At 46.4% G+C, this 19,715-nt stretch overlaps 2 protein-coding genes across 4 annotated transcripts in view; one reads left to right on the top strand and one right to left on the bottom strand.

Moving 5' to 3' along the window:
• The window catches only part of LOC114067151 (ubiquitin-conjugating enzyme E2 R2), a 110,370-nt gene extending 103,486 nt beyond the window's left edge, over positions 1–6,884 (top strand). The window contains exons 6-7 of the mRNA XM_027902417.1: positions 6,651–6,656; positions 6,872–6,884. The gene's annotated coding sequence lies outside the window, so the exon portion shown is untranslated. The remainder of the gene's footprint in view (positions 1–6,650; positions 6,657–6,871) is intronic.
• LOC114067150 (ubiquitin-associated protein 2-like) overlaps positions 1–19,715 on the bottom strand; it is a 121,546-nt gene that overhangs the window by 617 nt on the left and 101,214 nt on the right. For all 3 annotated transcript variants that reach the window (XM_027902414.1, XM_027902415.1, XM_027902416.1), the window contains 6 exons: positions 8,211–8,289; positions 6,561–6,772; positions 4,360–4,459; positions 4,169–4,276; positions 2,093–2,160; positions 1,182–1,373 (listed from right to left, as the gene is read on the bottom strand). In XM_027902414.1, the coding sequence (XP_027758215.1) occupies positions 1,182–1,373; positions 2,093–2,160; positions 4,169–4,276; positions 4,360–4,459; positions 6,561–6,772; positions 8,211–8,289 (759 nt within the window). The remainder of the gene's footprint in view (positions 1–1,181; positions 1,374–2,092; positions 2,161–4,168; positions 4,277–4,359; positions 4,460–6,560; positions 6,773–8,210; positions 8,290–19,715) is intronic.

Below are 19,715 nucleotides of genomic sequence, written 5' to 3'. Positions count from 1 at the left end.
CCTCAGCTTCAGACCTCACAGCCCATCTCTCCACACCCCACATTAGGATGGTCTCTTCACAGAATCACACAGTGTGGCTGAGGTTGGCAGGGATCTCTTGAGGTATCTTGTCCAATCCTTCTGCTCAAGCACGGTCACCTAGAGCTAGTTGCTCAGGACCAGACAGCTCCAAGGATGGAGACTCCACAACCTCCCTGGGCAATCTGTGCCAGTGCTTTGTCACCATCCCAGTAAAAAACTATTTCCTGATGTTCAGAGGGAACCTCCTGTGTTTCAGCCTGTGCCCATTGCCTCTGGTCCTGTCGCTGGGAACCACTGACAAGAGCCTAGCTCCATCCCTTCAGGTATATATATACATTGATGAGATCCCCCTTGAGCCTTCTCCTCTCCAGGCTGACAGTCCTAGCTCTCTCAGCCTTTACTGATAAGAGAGATGATCCAGTCCTTTCATCATCCTTGTGTCCCTTTGTTGGACTCTGCCATACATCCATGTTTGTCTTGATTCCCGGTCAGGGCCCCTCCCCGGGCAGATGGAGCTCGTTAGCCCTGTAAGGCAATCCATCTACATCCTGAGGACCTCGCTGCCACCGTCCAAGCTTGCTTGGCCCCGGCAGATGAACCTCAGGATTAAAGGGTGGGCTCAGTTCCGCGCACACTGTGTCTCACCTAAAAAATCCAATGCGCAGGCTGGAAGGTGCAAAGACCTTCCCCGGTTCTTCGTTCGCGAAGACTGGCCATTACTTACTTACTTACTGGGAAGCCCAGAACTGGACACGAGACTCACCAATGATGAGCAGAGGGGAAGGATCACCTCCCTTAACCTGCTAGCAGCACTCCTCCTAATGCAGCCCAGGATCCCATTTGCCACCTTTGCAGCAAGGACACATTGTTGGCTCATGGTTAACGTGGTGTCCACTAGGATGCCCAGGGCCTATTCCGCCAAACTGCTTTGGCCCCTAACATATAGTGGTGCATGGGGTTGTTTCTCCCCAGGGGCAGGACTTGCCATTTTCCCTTGCTGAACTTAATGAGATTCCCTCCCCAAGCTGGTCAACAGCATCAAGTCTATTAGTCTACAATTGCTGTCAAGGCCCTTTCCCAATGAGCAAAGCAAAAACCCCCAAGACCCTGATAGGAATCTGCCCTCAGGTACACTGTAGATGTGGAAGTGGCTGACTCACCTGCCCATCTTGCTGAAGGTGGTGATGCAGCATCTGGGAATGAGGTTGCTGATGTGCAGGGAGGATATGGAGAAACGGGGCTGGAGCATAACCTGGGGCAGCACCAGGGTTCAGGGGCCCTGTTGATCCGAGACCAGAGGGTAGGCTAAAAGGAGGCGATGTGCCAGCATGGAATCCCTGCTTGTCAAATGTCTGCACGGGAGGTGAGGAGGACAGCATCAGAGACTGGTGTGAGCAGCCCAATGGTGACCAAACAAGAACAAGAGTGCCCCAGACATATCACCTGAAACTTTCACCAACCCCATGAGCAAGCCAAGTTACACCTGAAAGCACTTCATCAGATGAGTTTCAGCTCCTTTTCTCATCTGTTCTTCTGCACTAATGCTTTCAACTTTTTATTTCCACAGCTACTATGCCCATTTTTCCCTGACCTCTTTTTATTCAGTGGGACATGGGATGGCAACAGCTGCCTGAAATTAGTTCTTCACACATTATGGGGGCTCAGGCTGGAATTACTTGACCTACCCAGGGCAGCTCAACAAAAACACAAGAACTACTTTTCCTCCCCCTGACCAAAGTTCAACCCAGCCTCTCAACTCACTTGCTTTGGGGGATACTTTTACCAAAAATGTTAGTGCCATCACACTTTATTTGCACCCAGGACACAGCACGTGTGGGGCAGCTTGGGCAGCATAGTGCTGCACCTATGCCAGCAGCTGCCGTCAGGAGCTGACATGGCAGAAGCAGTGGGACAAAGGGCGAGACTCCTCTCCAACAGCAGAGACACCATAAGAAGACACAGCCTGTTGACCCTGAGACCAACTGGTCTGGGAATGGCCCTAGCCTCCTCCACAAGGGGAGCCATCAGCCTGGCCGCAGACCACAGGGGAGGAGGGTCTACCATTACTCACCTGAGTCTTGTTATAGACTGAACCATTGATATCAGGCACACCTGTGTTACTTGAGGTCACAGAAACACCTGGAAAAGAAAAAATATCCTTTAAGAATGGGAAAGTCAACCACCACCTAGCATGAGCCCCATGCTTTTCTCCCAGCACCTCTGGCAGCCTAAGTGGATGCACCTTTGTCTGCAACCATTGCACCCCACACCCTGCTGCTGGCCCACCCGGTGGGGTTCTCCATGCTGTCAGACCCACAGTACTCCATATGGGAACAGAAGAAATGGCTCGGTTCCTCACTCCCACTGCAAAGCAGGAAACCAGTCCACTGGGATAAATCACCCACATTCACAACCCAGTGGTTACCACTTGGATTCAAATGCACTTCACCAGGCAGCAGCTGGTTGCACCACTCATTTAAGCTAACAAAAAGACAGCTTTCCCCTAAGATTAGGGGTGCATTTGGCTCTACTGTAGCATTCAAGAGCTTTCCAGTAGTGCACTAAGCAATGAGACTCAGCATCTGCTACACATTTGAGCCCTTGTCCTTTTACATCTTGCAGAAGGGTGAGGTCTGTGATGCTCCTCTGCCCTGAGAAAATTAATATCACTGATTCAGGCTGGCTTCCACCTGGACAGTCTGGTGCCATAACAGGCTTAGAAACACTCACCAGCAAGGTGATTCTCAAACCAGCCACTTATTCAGTCTTATAAAGACTGGCTCTAATAATTTCACTTGGATCAGAATAAAATCAGCTGTTCCTTTGGCCAGTAAATCAAAGGACTGGGCTCAGAGGGTATGCACTGCTCTACGGTTGTTCCCTTCCTTTTTGGTTTGCTCCTCCACAGAGGAGAGCGTGATCACCTCTTGGTGAAGATGGTGTTTCAAATGCACAGCAAATGCTTGGTATTTGCTTAAGTCCAAGGATGAACTAGTTAGTGTTAAGCATTTAAATACACACTTCTCAGGTCTAACCAGCATGTGCAGAATAAAGCTTTCATATGAGCTGTGTAAATTCTTCAGCCTTTACAGTCACAAAGGAAACATTTCCAGGCATGAAACAAGGCAATGAGTTACTGATGCCTTAAAATCTATATTATATAAGATTTTAGTATAGCTCATTAGTACTTTTAGCTCACTAAGTACCTTTGTACAAGATTTCTGAAAATGCTGTTTAACGTTCCTTGTCAAGAATTTCAACAGACAAAAGATTTTACCAAGGTGAAGAGCTACTTATCTGTAGAAAAGTACTAAGAAAGAGACATAACAGAGTCACACCACTTGATATAAGTAGTCAAAGCTACCCAGAGGCCTTGAAGCCGTTCCAAGGAGGACAGAGATGGCGAGGAAGACAAAGATGAAGATGAAGGAGTGGACATTTTAGGACCACCGACTCAAATTCGGGAGGCGAAGGTGGTACTGTGGGAGGGATGGTTTGGGAAGTGGGTGTAACAGATGATGTAATGTCTAGATATTTTTAGTATAAAAACTGTAGAACCTCTATAATTCAAGGGCATACTTTGGAAATGATTCCTATGCACCCAGCATGTTGTAAATAAATAAGTGCTTTTTCCTTTCTAATACTCAAAAGAGTTTTAGAGTTATTTTCTGGCTTTTAGGCATCATTACAGGGCGTACAGACAGAAGCTAAACAGCCCAGAGATGTGTGAAGTGCCCTGTTCAACCCTAACACATGGCTACCTCAAGTGCCTACCAAGAAACTCAATCTAGTCTTCGTTTTGCAGAGGACTATTTCAGCAACAGCATTCAACTGCTTAGGCTTCAAAAACACAGCACTGCTGCAGGATCACTATATTCTTCATCAAAAAAACTTTGTCAGAGGTAACAGCTCATCATTTCTCCAATGTATAATTGTGGACAAAGCTGTACATCAGCCACAGAAATCCTTGTGCAAAGTTCAGCCATGAGGTTTAGAAGGAACACTTGGGCCATTATAAAGCATTTTGTATATGGGAGATGGAGAAACAGCTTGGATCATGACCCTGTTTAGAGTTGGCTGCTGTGTTGACTATAAAGCACTGGGAGTTGGCCCTACTAAATCCCAGTCAAGAGCAACCTCATGTTACCTTTCCCAGGTCCAGTGCCAGCAGATTTGTTTTGTGCTTGAGATGACACACTGTAGCCTCCTTTGCTGTAATCTCCAGCTGCTGTTCCCTGTGTTAAGTCATCATAGCCTGCCAGTGTGTACAAGACAAGGTGTTACAGCAAGCATGTAGCTCTGCAGAAATGCATGTGAAAAGCACAGTGGTAAGCATACCTGCTCCATAGCTGTGCTGCCCATAGCCACTTGCTTGCTGAAAAGGAGTCGAGGTGGTGTTAAGGTTGACTCCATGCTGTTTAGCAGATGCTGGGGGTACCTGGACAAAGGAAGGAAACAGAAGACTGTTAATCAGGGAACAGCACACAAAACACAAGCTCCCTCTGCCATCTAGTGGAGAAGTCACCTTCTCTTCACATGGAAAATTCAATCTGGAATTCAGAGCACTGGGCTGACAAAGGACATGGCACTCACACTTTCAGAAGTAAATTGCTTTATGCAAGCCCCAAGTTTTCTGCCAGAGCTGCCCCTCTGATTGAAGCACAACCCTCTCTCAGAACAGGCTGCGTATTTCTTTAGAATCATAGAATCATTAAGGTTGGAAAAGACCTCCAAGATCATCAAGTCCAACCTTCAACCACACACCACCATGCCATTTAAACCATAGCACTAAGTGCCACATCCAGCTGAACACATGGGGATGGTGAATCCACCATCTCCCTGGGCAGCCAATTCCAATGCTTAACAACCCTTTCTGTGAAGAAATTCTTCTTGATGTCCAACTTGAACCTCCCCTGGTGCAGCTTGAGGCTATGTCCTCTTGTCCTGTCACTAGTTGCCTGGGAGAAGAGGCCAATCCCCACCTGGCTACAACCTCCTTTCAGGTAGTTATAGAGAGCAATAAAGCCCCCTTGAGCCTCCTTTTCTCCAGGCTAAACAACCCCAGCTCCCTCAGCTGCTCCTCATAGGACTTACTTTCCAGACCCTTCACCAGCTTAGTTGCTCTTCTTTGGATGTGCTCCAGCACCTCAATGTCTTTCTTGCAGTGAGGGGCCCAGAACTGGACACAGCACTCGAGGCGTGGCCTCACCAGTGTTGAGTACAGGGGGACAATCATTCCCCTGGTCCCGCTGGACACACTGTTCCTGATACAGGCCAGGATGCCATTGGCCTTCTTGGCCACCTGGGCACATGCTGGCTCATGTGCAGCCAGCTGTTGACCAGCACCCCCAGGTCCTTTACCACCAGGAAGCTCTCCAGCCACTCTGCCCTCAGCCTGTAGCGCTGCCAGGGGTTGTTGTGACCCAAGTGCAGGACCCAGCACTTCGCCTTATTAAACCTCTTTCATACGCTGACTGTAAACAGCAAATTCTCACCCACAGAATCAAATATAACACCAACTGCTGCCTGAGGTTGTTACATAAGACACACTCCTACAGGGCCCTAAAATAGACTCATTTACCTTTCTGCTTGGAGCATCACCTCTTCCCAAATAACATTTTCTCTCCCGAGACTCCATGCTCTCTGACTTAATGGAGTCTCCTCCATCCTCAAAAGGATTTCCTAGGCATTCTCGGCTCTTTAATTCAGCTTTGCATCTCCCTTTGACTATCCAGAGGGTTCTACAGGCTTTCAGGAACACCAAGTCTATGAGCTGCAGCTGTCTGCTATTTATAGTGACCTGCACAGGAATGCATGAGTTCCGGACTTGTAAATTTCCTGTTTTCTTGGGGAAGAGACTGCAGGTATTTTCTAACGCTTGCATGTTTTTGGAGATCCCTTGCAGACTGGGAAATATGACTCTACTCTGCTGTCATGTGACCCCACCTGGAGTACTATATCCAGTTCTGGGGCCCCCAGCACAAGAAAGACACAGACCTGTTAGAGTGAGTTCAGAGGAGGGCCATGAAAATTATGAAAGAGATGGAACACCTCTCCTATAAAGAAAGGCTGAGAAAGTTGGGGTTCAGCCTGGAGAAGAAAAGGCTCCAGGAATACCTTATTGTGGCTTTTCAATACTTAAAGGGAGCTTATAAGAAAGACACAGAAACATTTTCTACCAGGGTCTGTAGAGACAGGACAAGGGGAAATGACTTTAAACTGAAAGAGGGTAGATTTAGATTGGTCATAAGAAAGATGTTTTTACAATTAGGGTGGTGAGGCCCTGGCACAGGTTGCCCAGAGCAGCTGTGGCTGCCCCATCCCCGGAAGTGTCCAAGGCCAGGCTGGATGGGGCTTTGAGCAACCTGGTCTAGTAAAAGGTGCCCCTGTTCATGACAGGGGTGTTGGAACTAGATGATATTTAAGGTCCCTTCCAACCCAAACCATCCTGTGATTCTAAGATGTAGAAGGTTTGGGCTGGACAGATCAAAACCAGAGAGGCACGCAGGGAGGGTTACAGTTTAGGCTGTCACACTTACGAACATGGTTGGCCCATATTGGAATGCACTGGGTACACCGGGCACACCAGCATAATAAGGTAACCCAGTGTAGCTGTACCCTGGGGGCAGGGTCGGGTTGAGGAATGGCTGCTGAGCTGTATGGTGAGTCTGTGGCTGGTTCTGCTGCGGCTGGGCGAGCGTGGTAGCAGGAGCAGGGGAGGCAGAATCCCCACGGCCAAATTTTATGTCACCTGCGAAAGAATGAACTGATCAGAAAAACTATGAAAGCTACTCCAAAAGTGGAGAATTCAAAGGATTCAAAACCTCTGAATACAAGTAGATAACTACAGAAGAGGACACGTCCTACACTTGAAAGCCTGCAGTTGTTCATGGGAAGCCTTCTCCCAGTCTCTGTTCCTGATGGCCACAGGGACATGGCCTGTTCATGGCACAGAACTCCATGCCATGGCTATTACATTGATAAAATGGAGATACCAATACTTACCTATCTCACACTGAGCAGATTCATTATATCGGATCATTGCAATAAAACATGCTAAAAGCAAAAGTATGGTAAATAGCCAAAAAACAAATAGTTGTTGGGTTAAAGTGTGACTCTTCTGGAGGTTAAACTGACTGCAAAGCCTCATGGGCTGAAAGCAAGTTAGGATTTACAGGAAGTGATAGGCATATTTTTGTCAATGTCTATTTACTTGTCAAGCATGACTAGTTAATATGTCTGGTTCCTCACACCACCAAAGTTCTAGAGACAATAGCTGAAGGCCAAGAAAGCAAGACTTGCATTGTGGGCCACCTTTTTAAAGAAGTAGGAAGGGAAATTTGGTTATTACCCCAAAAGCAACCTCCTGAGAGAAATGATTATGCAGCAGAAAAACTCCTGAACACTTGCATTTTCTGGCAGCCTACAGAGCAGCATGCTCACATGTTTTTAGGGAGGTGGCATATATCACTCATATCTATCTCATTCCCAACTAGTATTCCTTTATGTTCGTAACTCAAAAATGTGACAACACTTAATATCGTTATAGGAATTGTAACACCTATAGATACAGTTTTAAGCTGTAATCAGATTGCAGTGAAAGAAAACCACTGGCTGAAAATCCTGGATGGCATTAATGTAATCTTTGCACAACGATAACCAAAGAGTAAGAGCAGAATTGAACAAGGGTTTCTTGGACCACGTGCTTTTGGGAATGAAGTCCATTACATTTGAGGAGGGTGAGGGGGAGCCTGCTAGGTGCAGCTCCTCCTGAGAACACCGAAGTACTAAAATAGCAGTAACAAAGGAAAGCAAGCCAGTCAAATTTCAAGAAGAATGATCAAGCTATGGAATATTTTTCAAGCACCTGTATGTGCTTGGGAAGGACACTAGATGACACTACCATTTAAATTTGTAACAACTTTGTATGTACTATCAAAGGGTATCCAACTTACTCCCAAGAACATCCAAGTCACATATGAATTACTGACCAAAACCATAAAGGAAAAAAAAAATCAATAAAAAAAACTAATCAATGTCAGGGTTGAGAGAGAGATGCTCGCTTTTGTTTGGCTAGTTTGTACTGATGGGTTTAATTGCCTACAGAAGGGAAAAACGACTACTCTTTCAGCAACAGCAGGATGACCATCCCATCTCACTCACTACCCTCGTGTTTAAATAGCACTCACCTGAGTAGGGGTTGTTAGCAAGGCTTCCATCTCTGCCTGTTAAGGTTGCAGGAGCAGGGAATGTAATTCCATAGTAATCCTTAGAAAAAGGCAACATCATTTATCAATAGCTGAAACGCTGAAACCAAAACAGAGCTGGACAACTCTTATGAACCCTGTATTATACGCATAAGAAAATTTTAAAAGGAAGAACTAAAGAAGTTTGGACAGAAGCTGACATCACTTACAGCATAGCTGAAGATTTACCTGAATCCTCAACTTCAAAATAAACCTATTTTACAGACATTTTTAATATCATATACAAATACTTAATCTCTTAATGATAAATTAAAGGCAACAACTAAATGCTTACCCCTCCCAACCTTTAGCTCTGAGCTGCCATATTCCAGAGAGACTGTGCCTGAAAGAGCAACAGACCATCAGGGGCCAAAGACCTAGGGTCAGACCAGGACCATAATCACAAACTGGATGTAGTTTAAAGGTTTTACCATGCCCTGTTTTCTAAAAGTAAAAAACATCAGCTAGGAAATCAGCAGAAATACTAAAAAAACTGGTGAAAAAAAGTTACCACCTGATGACTGGAAAATTTAATTAAACTATGTTACAAGAGAACTCAGATCAGTAGTTTCCAAAGTGGGGTGTGCAAGAAAATCCATTGGGGTGCATGAAGAAATTGGGTTTGGTACCATTAATAAATAAGGTTTAAAAACATTAAAAATCGAGCATGAAAATAAAAATTTGTTCTCATCCTTTTTTTATTATTATTTTCATGTATGGTTTATAACATACATATTAGTGCAATAGTATACATATATATTAATAAAAATATATTGGGAGTGCTCACAAATTTTTTATTGATGAGGTGGTGCAATCAAAAAAGGTGGAGACCACTGCCTTAGATCATTCTTCTGCAGGAAGGTAAGACAGTCCTCACCCTAAAAAGCTCACACTTCAAGATGACAGGACATGCCAGCAAAACCAAAGAAACATTTTGTCTTCAGTTTGGGACAAAAAGAGAAAAGTTTGCCTTTCCCTCTTTGGGTGAACTCTACATGTGGGGCTGGTACTCTACTAAGTGATTTTCCTCCTAATTCTCATGGTTTTCTCCTCACCACCTCCAATCCATCAAGAGTTAATGCTTTAACCACTAAGATATCCATTTCCACACAATATTCAACACTGGAAAAGCATCCTCCTCCTTTGTACCCCTCTCTGTAAATTCCTCAGCACCTTCCACCTTGCTGCATTTCTGTGCATCCCTCCCCTGTCTCCTAAACCCAATCCTCCATCCCTGAACATGAAACCCTCTGGCAAAGACTTAGTATGGCATGTACTTTCTGTAACTTGAAATGGTGACATATTTCATCATCCTTTCCTTCCCAGGTAATTCCACCTCAGCAACTCCAACATGAATCAATTAACAAAACACAACCAAATTCCTAATAAAAGTCTTTGCAGGTTACACAAAAGCAGCACTCCCATCTCCTGAGGAACGTCACAACACAAAAAGCAGATTTGGAGAAGAGGTCTGAACAGGATTCAATGGACATGAACTAGAACTGACACTAGCATTTTTCCCCCATATAAACCAGACAAAATATAACCAAATCTACATGAGAACAGGGTCTAAGGATTGCAATTATTCCCACTGCCCCTCAGGTAGGGGATGTGCTGGTTTTGGCTGGGGTAGAGATAATTTTCTTCCCAGTGGCTGGTATGGGGCTGCGTTTTGGAATTGTGCTGAACACGGGGTTGATAATATAGAAATGTTTTTGTTACTGCTGAGCAGGGCTTGCACAGAGCCAAGGCCTGAACACCTGCCTGTCTGTGGGAAGCAGTGAATGAATTCCTTGTTTTGCTTTGCTTGTGCATGCGGTTTTTGCTTTCCCTATTAAACTGTCTTTATCCCAACCCACAAGTTTTCTCACTTTTACTCTTCTGATTCTCTCCCCAATCCCACTGGTGGGGGAGCAGCTGCGTGGGGCTTGGTGTCTGACTGGGTTTAACCACAACAGGAAAACCACATCAGCACTGAATATGCCTATTCCCCACACCTCTGCATACACACATTCAAACCAAAAATCATTAGAAAATAGTAGTGCAAACCAGTTATCTTTACACTTCATGCCCACCCATAGGAAAACATCAGAAGAGATACTCTGCTCTTCAAACAACACAGGTATTTCCTGACCTACAGAAGGGATGCAAGAGAAGGTGCCTAAAGTCAAAACTGAAATATCAGGAAGAGACTCAAAACGCAAGACAGAAAAGGACTGAAAAATTATAAGTGATCTGATGTAATAGATGTAAGTTATACCAAACAGCTTGCTAGATACCATGCACACCAGCTAAGGCATTTATAAGATCTCTACTACACAGTCAGCCTGAAACAGTCTAATAGAAAGGATAGCATATACCAATGTAATACACACCAAAATTAAAACAAACAAACAAATCCAACCAAAACAAACAAAACCCCCAAAACACAACACAGTGAGAATTTACAGCATCAACATAGACATTAAGAAATTGTAAGTGTAGAAAAATCTTCAGAAGAAATACTCAAGGAGAAAAGAGTTAATTCTTGCTCAAGGAAGCTTTGATGCCTGGGAAAAAACATTTTCCCATGAATAGTTTTATGTTTTCTCTTCCTCCTGCCTGCCATGGAGGTTGACTCCCTGTTACAAGATAAGCTCTCACAGACATACTTGAAAGTCCCACAGGGGGGGCCAAGTGTGCTATAAAAAAGGCCCCAAGAGAACAAGAGTGGGCGTTTTTTCATGCCCGGTGCTTAGCACCATACTGTTACTGGTTTTGGCTTTCAGAAATAAATTTTTCTAAATCCTTAGCTATAGCCTGGTATCTGGAGTACCTACGTGTAATTTTTCCCTCACAGAAATTGAATTAAATTCAAAAAGATATGCACACACCCCTCCCCCAACTCACTGTATCAGCAACCACCAGTACCTCTCACTACTGGAAGCTTCCCAGGAAGCAGTGACAACTTGCACTTGGGACTCTGTCCACTTTCACTTTCTAGATGTGAACAGACCAGTATGTCAAAATATTCCCAGAAGTTCCTGCATCCCATACACCTAATGTTGCCCAATTTCTACAACAAATTCAAAACACAATAAAAGTACCCCAATATCTAAAACCACAACCATTGCATGAATAGTCGATGAAAAAGCCTTCACAACACTTATGTATGTATTTATAAATATCAACACACTGAGGAAAAACTGGGGGGAGGGGGAAATGACAGATGATCCCAAAAACATTCTTAAAGATATTTGCAGAGAGAGGAAAAACCCTTCCACCAGCAAGGCTGTAGATGCTATAGGGAAAGGTGGGAGAAAAAAAAAATCAAAAAACCAACAAACTAAAAATGTTTGTCAATAACAAATAAAAGAAAACATGCATTAACTCATATATACAAATAATAACAGAGCATAAAATAAGAAAAATAGATGTTAGTTGACTGACAAACTTGAAAATAAAACCAAGCTAGACCACTCACAAAAGAGACAAAAAGGAAACCCCGAAAAACATCCCCAGTACAGCTACCCCAAATGCCTCTGCTGCCATGCTTTCATCACTCGCTGAACTATAAGAACACAATGTGGAAAACTGCCAGGTTTGCTGTTTTAAAAATATGGAGAATTGATGAGACTAGTTGAACAAGAACATGAGCTGAGCCACTTGCTTATCTTGCACCTGGCTTGTGCAAGGGCATGTGTAACAACTGAATGATGTCTGGGGTGGAGGCCTCACAGCTCACTGTTGTCTCAATGAAGCTAGAAAAACAACCACAGAAGCCTCATAGAGCACCCATGTCTCTCTACCAGACATTAGCCTCACACCCCCTTATCCATACATAACAAGCCTTGTTAGAAGCTTATAAAACATGACTTAGTCTCACCACCTCAAGATTATAAATCTGGTCCTTTGCAAACACTTAGTGGAAAGAAGAAACACCTCGTTAAGAGGAGACACTTCACTGATTGCTGGGCAGATTGACGGGTCTGACTCCATTCTCCTTTCTCCATTAGCAGGGATGCCTCTTTAGGTAAGAAATTGCATTTACAGATGACACCCAGGTGAAAGTAAGCTTAATTAAATGTGAAGTTAAGCTTAGTGAACTGTGAATTGTTAATTTAGCTTAATTAATCATTGGCTAGCCTTAGGATATTTAGTGTTAACACAGCAATTTATCAACAGTAATTCTGAATCTATTATATCTGTCACCTCAATAAATTATCTATATTCAACTTTGCGAAACTGTCTCAGTGAAAGTCCGTGGAGGGGCTCTGTCAGGCAAAAGTCAAATCCATACTCTTAACACAACACAGAGGAGCCAGACTTCCCCCCATACCCCCACAGCAGCCCTCAGGAGAAAGAAAGCAAAACTGAAAATGAAAATGCTGTCTAGATGATGATTATTAAAGGAAAGCCACCAAACCATATAAAGCTGGCTACCCAGCAGCACCCCAAGCACACTCTCCACCTTCACCCACCATCAAACCTGACCAGGCTCCTGCCCAGCACCACCCGTGTAGGACCCACAGCCCTTCCTGCAGCATAATGCCCCAGTGCTCCTGCTCCTCCTGCTGGCTTTTGCCACTGCTCTCGCTTGTCACCACCTGTGTCCCTGCAATGGCACCTTCCCCAAGGACAGCTTCCAGCTCCTCCAGGCCATGGCTCCCAGCCCACCACAGCCCTGCCACCACCAGCATACACCATTTGCCTTCGACATCCTCCTCCACATCAACCACGTGCAGCAAGCTGTCGCCATTGCCCTCCACATCCTGCAGCACCTCTTTGCCATCCTCAGCAGCCCCAGCACTCCCCAACACTGGGATGCCCAGGCATGGCAGGACCTCCTCAACAACCTCCAGCATTACATCCACCACCTGGAGCAATGTGTGCCAGCCAATGGCATGCTCTTTGAAGGCCAAGGCCCTCACAACCTGCTGTTCTCAGCATCAACAAATAGTTCCAGCTCATCCAGGACTTCATCCGCACCCACAACAACAGTGCTTGCCCCTGGGACCAAATTCACCTCAAAGCTTGCATCTGCTTCAAAAGTGTGGACACATTCATATGTCAGATGAAGAGTCAACCTGCTCCTGCCCCCCACCAAACACACCTGTGTCAAACACTCATCTCCAGCCAACATCAGCAACCACAGATTGAGTGGAGGCAACAGCAGCCAGGGCTGGGATTGCTCAGCACCACTTGTACCTTTTCCAGTCAGGAGCCTGTGCCAACAAGGAAATAGGCATGACCATGGTGAGGCCGGGGCCAGGCTGCGACACAGCCCATGCACTGGAGAAAATTGCTGTGTTGTACAGAGCAGAAGGGGAGAAAGAGGTCATCATACATGTACCTGACAAAGACAGGGTCTCCGTAGGCAGGCAGGGATGAGCCTCCCTCTTTGCAGCCCATCCTACTGATGCTTCCTGCCTTGGTTGAAGGCTCCAGACAGCAGGACACTCTCAGGGACCCACCACAGTCCTCCAAGTCCAAAGGCATCTCCTACTGATGCTAGACCCTTGAGTACACACTCATCCAAACAACATGCTGCATGTGCCCTGCATGCTCCTCCTCTCCCACCACCCACCCTCTCCCTTCCAAACCCTCTCCCACTGACAAGATATGAAAGCCACCTCCAAACCATCACCCCATCACAAACAATCATTGAGCAATGCCATGGCACTGCTTGGGGACAAGCAGGGTGGCATGGACAAGATGCACCTGACTGAGGCAAGGAAAGGGCCCACCAAGGCCTGTGGAGATTTGGACAAGGAACAGCACCCCAATGCTACCAAGCCCACCCAAGAAACACCAAAAAGCCAAAAAAAACGTTAGGAGATGCACAGGACTTCTCACTCTTCTCCTACAACCACCACAACTGGCCCAGGATGCTCCTGCCTGTGCTCACACACCAGTAGTCATGGGGACCTGCCTCACTACATAGACCCCATTGGCCTAGGCCTTCCTCATCCCAACACATCATTAGCAAACCAAAATATACATCCCTCAAACACTGCCACCCAACATGCTTCAAACCAACCAGTACAGACAGACCAGAATAGCATTCCCCATGAAGGAAACTGCTCACTCACCACCAGCATCAGCTGCTCCTTCACCCTCAAACCACCAGCCCAAAATTATCTGCCCCGGGTGCTGTGCCCTCCACAGTGCCCTGGTTTTGGCTGGGATAGAGTTCACTTTTTCTTAGTAGCTGGTACAGTGCTGCTTTTGATTCAGTATGAGAAAATTGTTGATAACACACTGATGTTTTGGTTGTTGCTAAGTAGTGCTTACCCCAAGGTAAGGACTTAGTGTCTCATGCTCTGTCAGTGAGCAGGTGCACAAAAATCTGGCAGGGAGCATGGCCAGGACAGCTGATCTGAACTGGCCAAAATGATATTCCATACCATAAAATGTCATGCCTAGTATATAGAATCATAGAATGGTTTGAGTTCGAAGGGACCTTAAAGTTCCAAACCCCTCTGCCGTGGGCAGGGACAGCTTTCACTAGACCAGGTTGCTCAGAGCCCTATCCAACCTGGCCTTGAACACTTCCAGGAATGGGGCATCAACAACTTCTCTGGGCAACCTATGCCAGCGCCTCACCAACTTCACAGTGAAGAATTTCTTCCTACAATACAATCTAAACCTACCCTCTTTCACAGTGAAGAATTTGTTCCTACAATCCAATCTAAACCTACCCTCTTTCAGCTTAAAGCCATTCCCCCTTGTCGTATCACTACATGCCCTTGTAAAAAGTCCCTCTACAGCCTTCCTGTAGGCCCCCTTTAGGTGCTGGAAAGTGCTATAAGGTTTTCCTGAAACTTTCTCTTTTCCAGGATGAACAGCCCCAACTATCTCAGCCTGTCTTTATAGGAAAGATGCTCCAGCCCTCTGATCATCTTTGTGGCCTCCTCTGGACTTGTTCCAACAATACCCTCAAGTCCTTCTCCCAAGGACTGCTCTCAATTCATTCTCTGCCCAGCCTGTACTTGTGCTTGGAATTGCCCCGACCCAGTTGCAGGACCTTGCACTTGGCTTTGTTGAACTTCATGAGGTTTGCACGAGCCCACCTCTCAAGTCTATTGAAGTCCCTCTGGATGGCATCCCTTCCCTCCAGCATGTCAACTGCACCCCACATCTTGGTGTCGACAGCAAACTTGCTCAGAGTGCCCTTGATCCCACTGTCCATGTCACCAACAAAGATGTTAAACAGCACTGATCCCGATATCGATCCCTGAGGAACACCACCCATCACTGGTCTCCACTTGGACACTGAGCCCTTGACAGCAACTCTTTGAATGTGACCATCCAGCCAAGTCCTTCTTTTATCACCAATGCACCTATAGAAGCCTTTTTTTGTTACCCTTGATGTCCTTGGCCAGATTTACTTTTGCCAATACTTTTGCTTTCCTAACCTGATCCTTGACTGCTTGGACAATCTCTCTATATTCCTCCCAGGCTACCTGTCTCTGCTTCCATCCTCTGTAGCCTTCTCTTTGGTGTTTAAGTTTGTCCAGGAGCTCCTTGTTCATCCATGCAGGCCTCCTGGCATTTTTGCCAGACTTCCTCTCTGTAGGGATGCATTGCTCCTGAGCTTGGAAGAGACAATCCTTGAACATCAAACAGCTCTCTTAGGCCCCTCTTCCTTCCAGGGCTTTATCCTATGACACTACCAAGCAGATCCCTGAAGAGGCCAAAGTCTGCTCTCCTGAAGGCTGGGGTAGTGAGCTTGCTGTGCACCCTCCTCACTGCCCTAAGGATCTTGAACTCCACCATTCCATGGTCGCTGCAGCCCAGGCTGCTCTTGAATTTCACATTCCCCACCAGCCCCTCCTTGTTGGTGAGAACAAGGTCCAGCATAGCACCTCTCCTCATTGGCTCCTCTATCACTTGGAGAAGGAAGTTGTCATCAATGCATTCCAGTAAATTCCTGTATTGCTTATGCCCTTCTGTGGTGTCCCCCCCCAGCAGATATTGGGGTGTTTGAAGTCGTCCTCTCTCCATGAGGACCAGAGCTTGTGAATGTGAGGCTGCTCCTATCTGTCTGTAAAGGGCCTCATCGGCTTGGTCTTCTTGGTTGGGCAGCCTATAGCAGACCCCCACTAAAATGGCAGCTGTCCCTGGCCCCAAAAAAATCTAAAAAAATTAGTAAAATATTTGGAAAAGGTGTGCTGTCACCCTGGAAATTCCAGAGAGATATAAATCACTGCAACATGCTGGAGCCTGGCCCAGGCCTACTGAGCCTTGCTTAACAGCACTTAGTGCTCTCAGGGGGAGAAGGTCTCTAGGTCTGACAATAAGGCAATAGGCCCTGCAGGTACTCCAACCCCTGTGACAGGCCTTTTGGCTGAACCAGAGAACCAATGTGTGCTGGTATCAGTTGCTCCTATACAGAAGAAATGTACACAAAGGTCAGCTCATAAAAGAGCTTAGTAAAGGAGGACAAGGAGGGAGGGGCAAAGAGGGCAAAGCAGCAGGGCTGTCACAAGGGCCATTCACAGGAACAGGAGGAAGAGACAGAACAAATGGCAACCATCACTCAATCCCTATCCTTGAGTGAGCTACAGGAGATGAAAAATTTCAGCTGTCATCCAGGTGAGCATGTTACCGCCTGCCTGCTCCAGTGCTGGGATAACAGGGCTAGCAGTTAGGAAATAGAGGGTAAGGAAGCCAAGCAGCTGGGATCTCTTGCTAAGGAAGCAGGCATTGACAAAGCTAATGGGAAAAACAACACAAGCCCTCAGTCTCTGGAGGCAACTCCTGTCAAGTGTGATGGAAAGGTATCCCTAGAAGGAAGATATTCCATGTCACCCAGGCAAAAAGACTGCAGTGGAGAAAGGTATCCAATACCTGAGGGAATTAGCCATGTGAGAAATGGTTTATTATGATCTGGTCAATGCATAATCCTGTGACTACAACCCATGTGGCGGAAATGTGTACAGGGTGCACCAACTGTGCATGCCAACCCATTGGCAATGATAATCTGGAAAGACAATACACCACTAAAAATGGACAAAGCAGTTCACCATCTCTGGGAATATGAAGACAGTATTTCTTCCTCACTCATCTCAACTGTGGAGAAACTGTCCGATTGTGGTGGGTTGACCTTGGCTGGACGCCAGGTGCCCACCCAGCTGCTCTATCACTCCCCTTCCCAACCTGACAGGGGACAGAGTAAGGTGGAAAACAACTCGTGGGTTGGGATAAGGCAGTTTATTTAAAGCAAAAAGTAAAGCAAAGCTTGTGCATGCAAAGGCAAAGTGAAGAGAAAGATAGCAGGGTTTATTCTCTACTTCCCATGAGCAGCAATGGTCAGTCACTCCCGAGAAGCAGGGCTTCAGCATGCGTAACAGTTCTTCAGCAGGTAGCCACTGGAGACAATGAATGCCCTGCCTTCCTGCTCCTTGCCTCAGCTTTTATATCTGATCTGATGTCATGTGGTCTGGAATATCCCTTTGGTCAGTTTGGGTCACTGGCCTACTTGGGTCCCCTCCCAGGATCTTACCCTCAATTGAGGAAGGAATGTTACAGTGTTGATGCTGTGCTCAGCAGTAACCAAAACACTGGTGTGTTATCAACACCCTTCTAGCTACCAATGCAAAGCACAGCACTATGAGGGCTGCTGTGGGGAAATGAACTCCAGCTCAGCCAGACCCAATACACTGAGAAACTGACCTGGGAGTTCCAGCAATAAAGAGGGTTATCACAGAATTGGTAAGGTTGGAAGGGACCACCGGTGGGGTCATCTGGTTAGACCTCCCCATTCAAGCAGTATTGTCCTAGAGTACATTGCATAGGATTGCATCCAGATGGTTCTTGAATATTTCCAGTGAAGGAGACTTCACGCCCTCTCTGGGCAATCTGTTCCAGTGTGCAGTGACCTGCACAGTAAAGTTCTTCCTCATATTCAGGTGGAACTTTCTGTGCATCAGTTTCTGCCCATTGTCTCTTGACCTATTGCTGAGCACCACCAAGCAGAGTCTGACTTCATCCTCTTGACACTCTCTCTTCAGATACTGATAGACATCGATGATGTCCCCTCTCAGTCATTTCTTCTCGAGGATGAACAGGTCCAACTCCCTCAGCCTTTCCTCATAAGAGAGGTGCTCCAGTTCCTTTAATCATCTTTGTAGCCTCTGCTGCACTCACTCCAGGAGCTCCATGTCTCTCATGTACGGAGGAGCTCAGAACTGGACACAGCACTTCAGATGCAGCATCATCAGGGCTGAGTAGAGGAGCAGGATCACCTCCCTCGCTCTGCTGGCAATCTTTTCCTAACACACCCCAGGATCCCATTGGCCTTCTTGGCCACCATGGCACACTGCTGGCTCATGGACAGCTTGTTTTCCACCAGAACCCCCAGGTCCTTCTCCACAGAGCTACTTTCCAGCAGGTTGGCCCCCAGCCTGTACTGGTGCCTGGAGCTATTCTTCTCCAGGTGCAGGACCCTGGATTTGCCTTTGTTGAATTTTAGACAGTTTCTCTCTGCCCATCTCTCCAACCTGTCATGGTCCTTCTGAAGGCCTGCACAGCCCTCTGGGGTATTGGCCACTCCTCCCAGCTCTGTGTCATCAGTGAACTTGCTGAGGAGGCATCTACCCCTTCAGCCAAGTCATTGATGAATAATTTAAACAATACTGGGACCAGTATTAAAGCTTAGGTGACACCACTAGTGACTGGCCTCCAACTAGACTCTGTACCGCTGATCACGATCCTCTGGGATCTGCTGTTCAGCCAGATCTCAATCCACCTCACCGTCTACTCATCCAGTCCACACTTTCTGAGTTTGCCTATGAGGATGTTTTGAGAGACAGTGTTGACAAGCCTTGCTGAAGTCCATGTAGACACTGTCCACTGATCTCCCCTCAGCCACCCAGGTAGTTGTTTCATCGTAGAAAGGTATCAGCTTGGTCAAGCATGATTTACCTTTACTGAATCCATGCTGACTGCTCCTGATAACCTTCTGGTCTTCCATGTGGATAGAAATGGCCTCCAGAACGAGGCGCTCCATCACCTTTCCAGGGACTGAAGTGAGATTGACTGACTGGTAGTTCTCTGGGTCCTCCTTCTTGCCCTTTCTGAAGACCAGGGTGACATTTGCTTTCTTCCAGTCCCCAGGCACCACTCCTGATCATCAACACCCTTCAAAGATGATCTTGAGTGGCCTCACTATGGTGTCAGCTCTCACAGTTGGCACTCGTGGGTGCATCCCGTCAGGGCCCATGGACTTGTGTATGTCAAGTTTTCCTAGGAGCTCTCTAACTCAATCCTCCTTGACCAAGGGAAAGTCTTCCTTCCAACATTCCTTTACCCTGGTCTCCTGGGTCAGAGATTCCTGAGGTCTGGTCTTGTAGGTGCAGACTGATGCAAAGGCGGTGTTAAGTAACTCCCTTCTCTGCATCCTCTGTTATCAGGTTCCCCCCCTGGATTTAGTAACAGGCTCACATTAGCCTTAGTTTTCCTTTT

The sequence above is a fragment of the Empidonax traillii genome, unplaced genomic scaffold, assembly GCF_003031625.1.
Source record: "Empidonax traillii isolate 1590-97213 ecotype Southwest subspecies unplaced genomic scaffold, ASM303162v1 scaffold870:size258474, whole genome shotgun sequence".
Taxonomy (NCBI): Eukaryota; Metazoa; Chordata; class Aves; order Passeriformes; family Tyrannidae; genus Empidonax; species Empidonax traillii.
The sequence above is the reverse complement of the archived record's forward strand: the minus strand, read 5'-3'. Positions and strand labels throughout refer to the sequence as shown.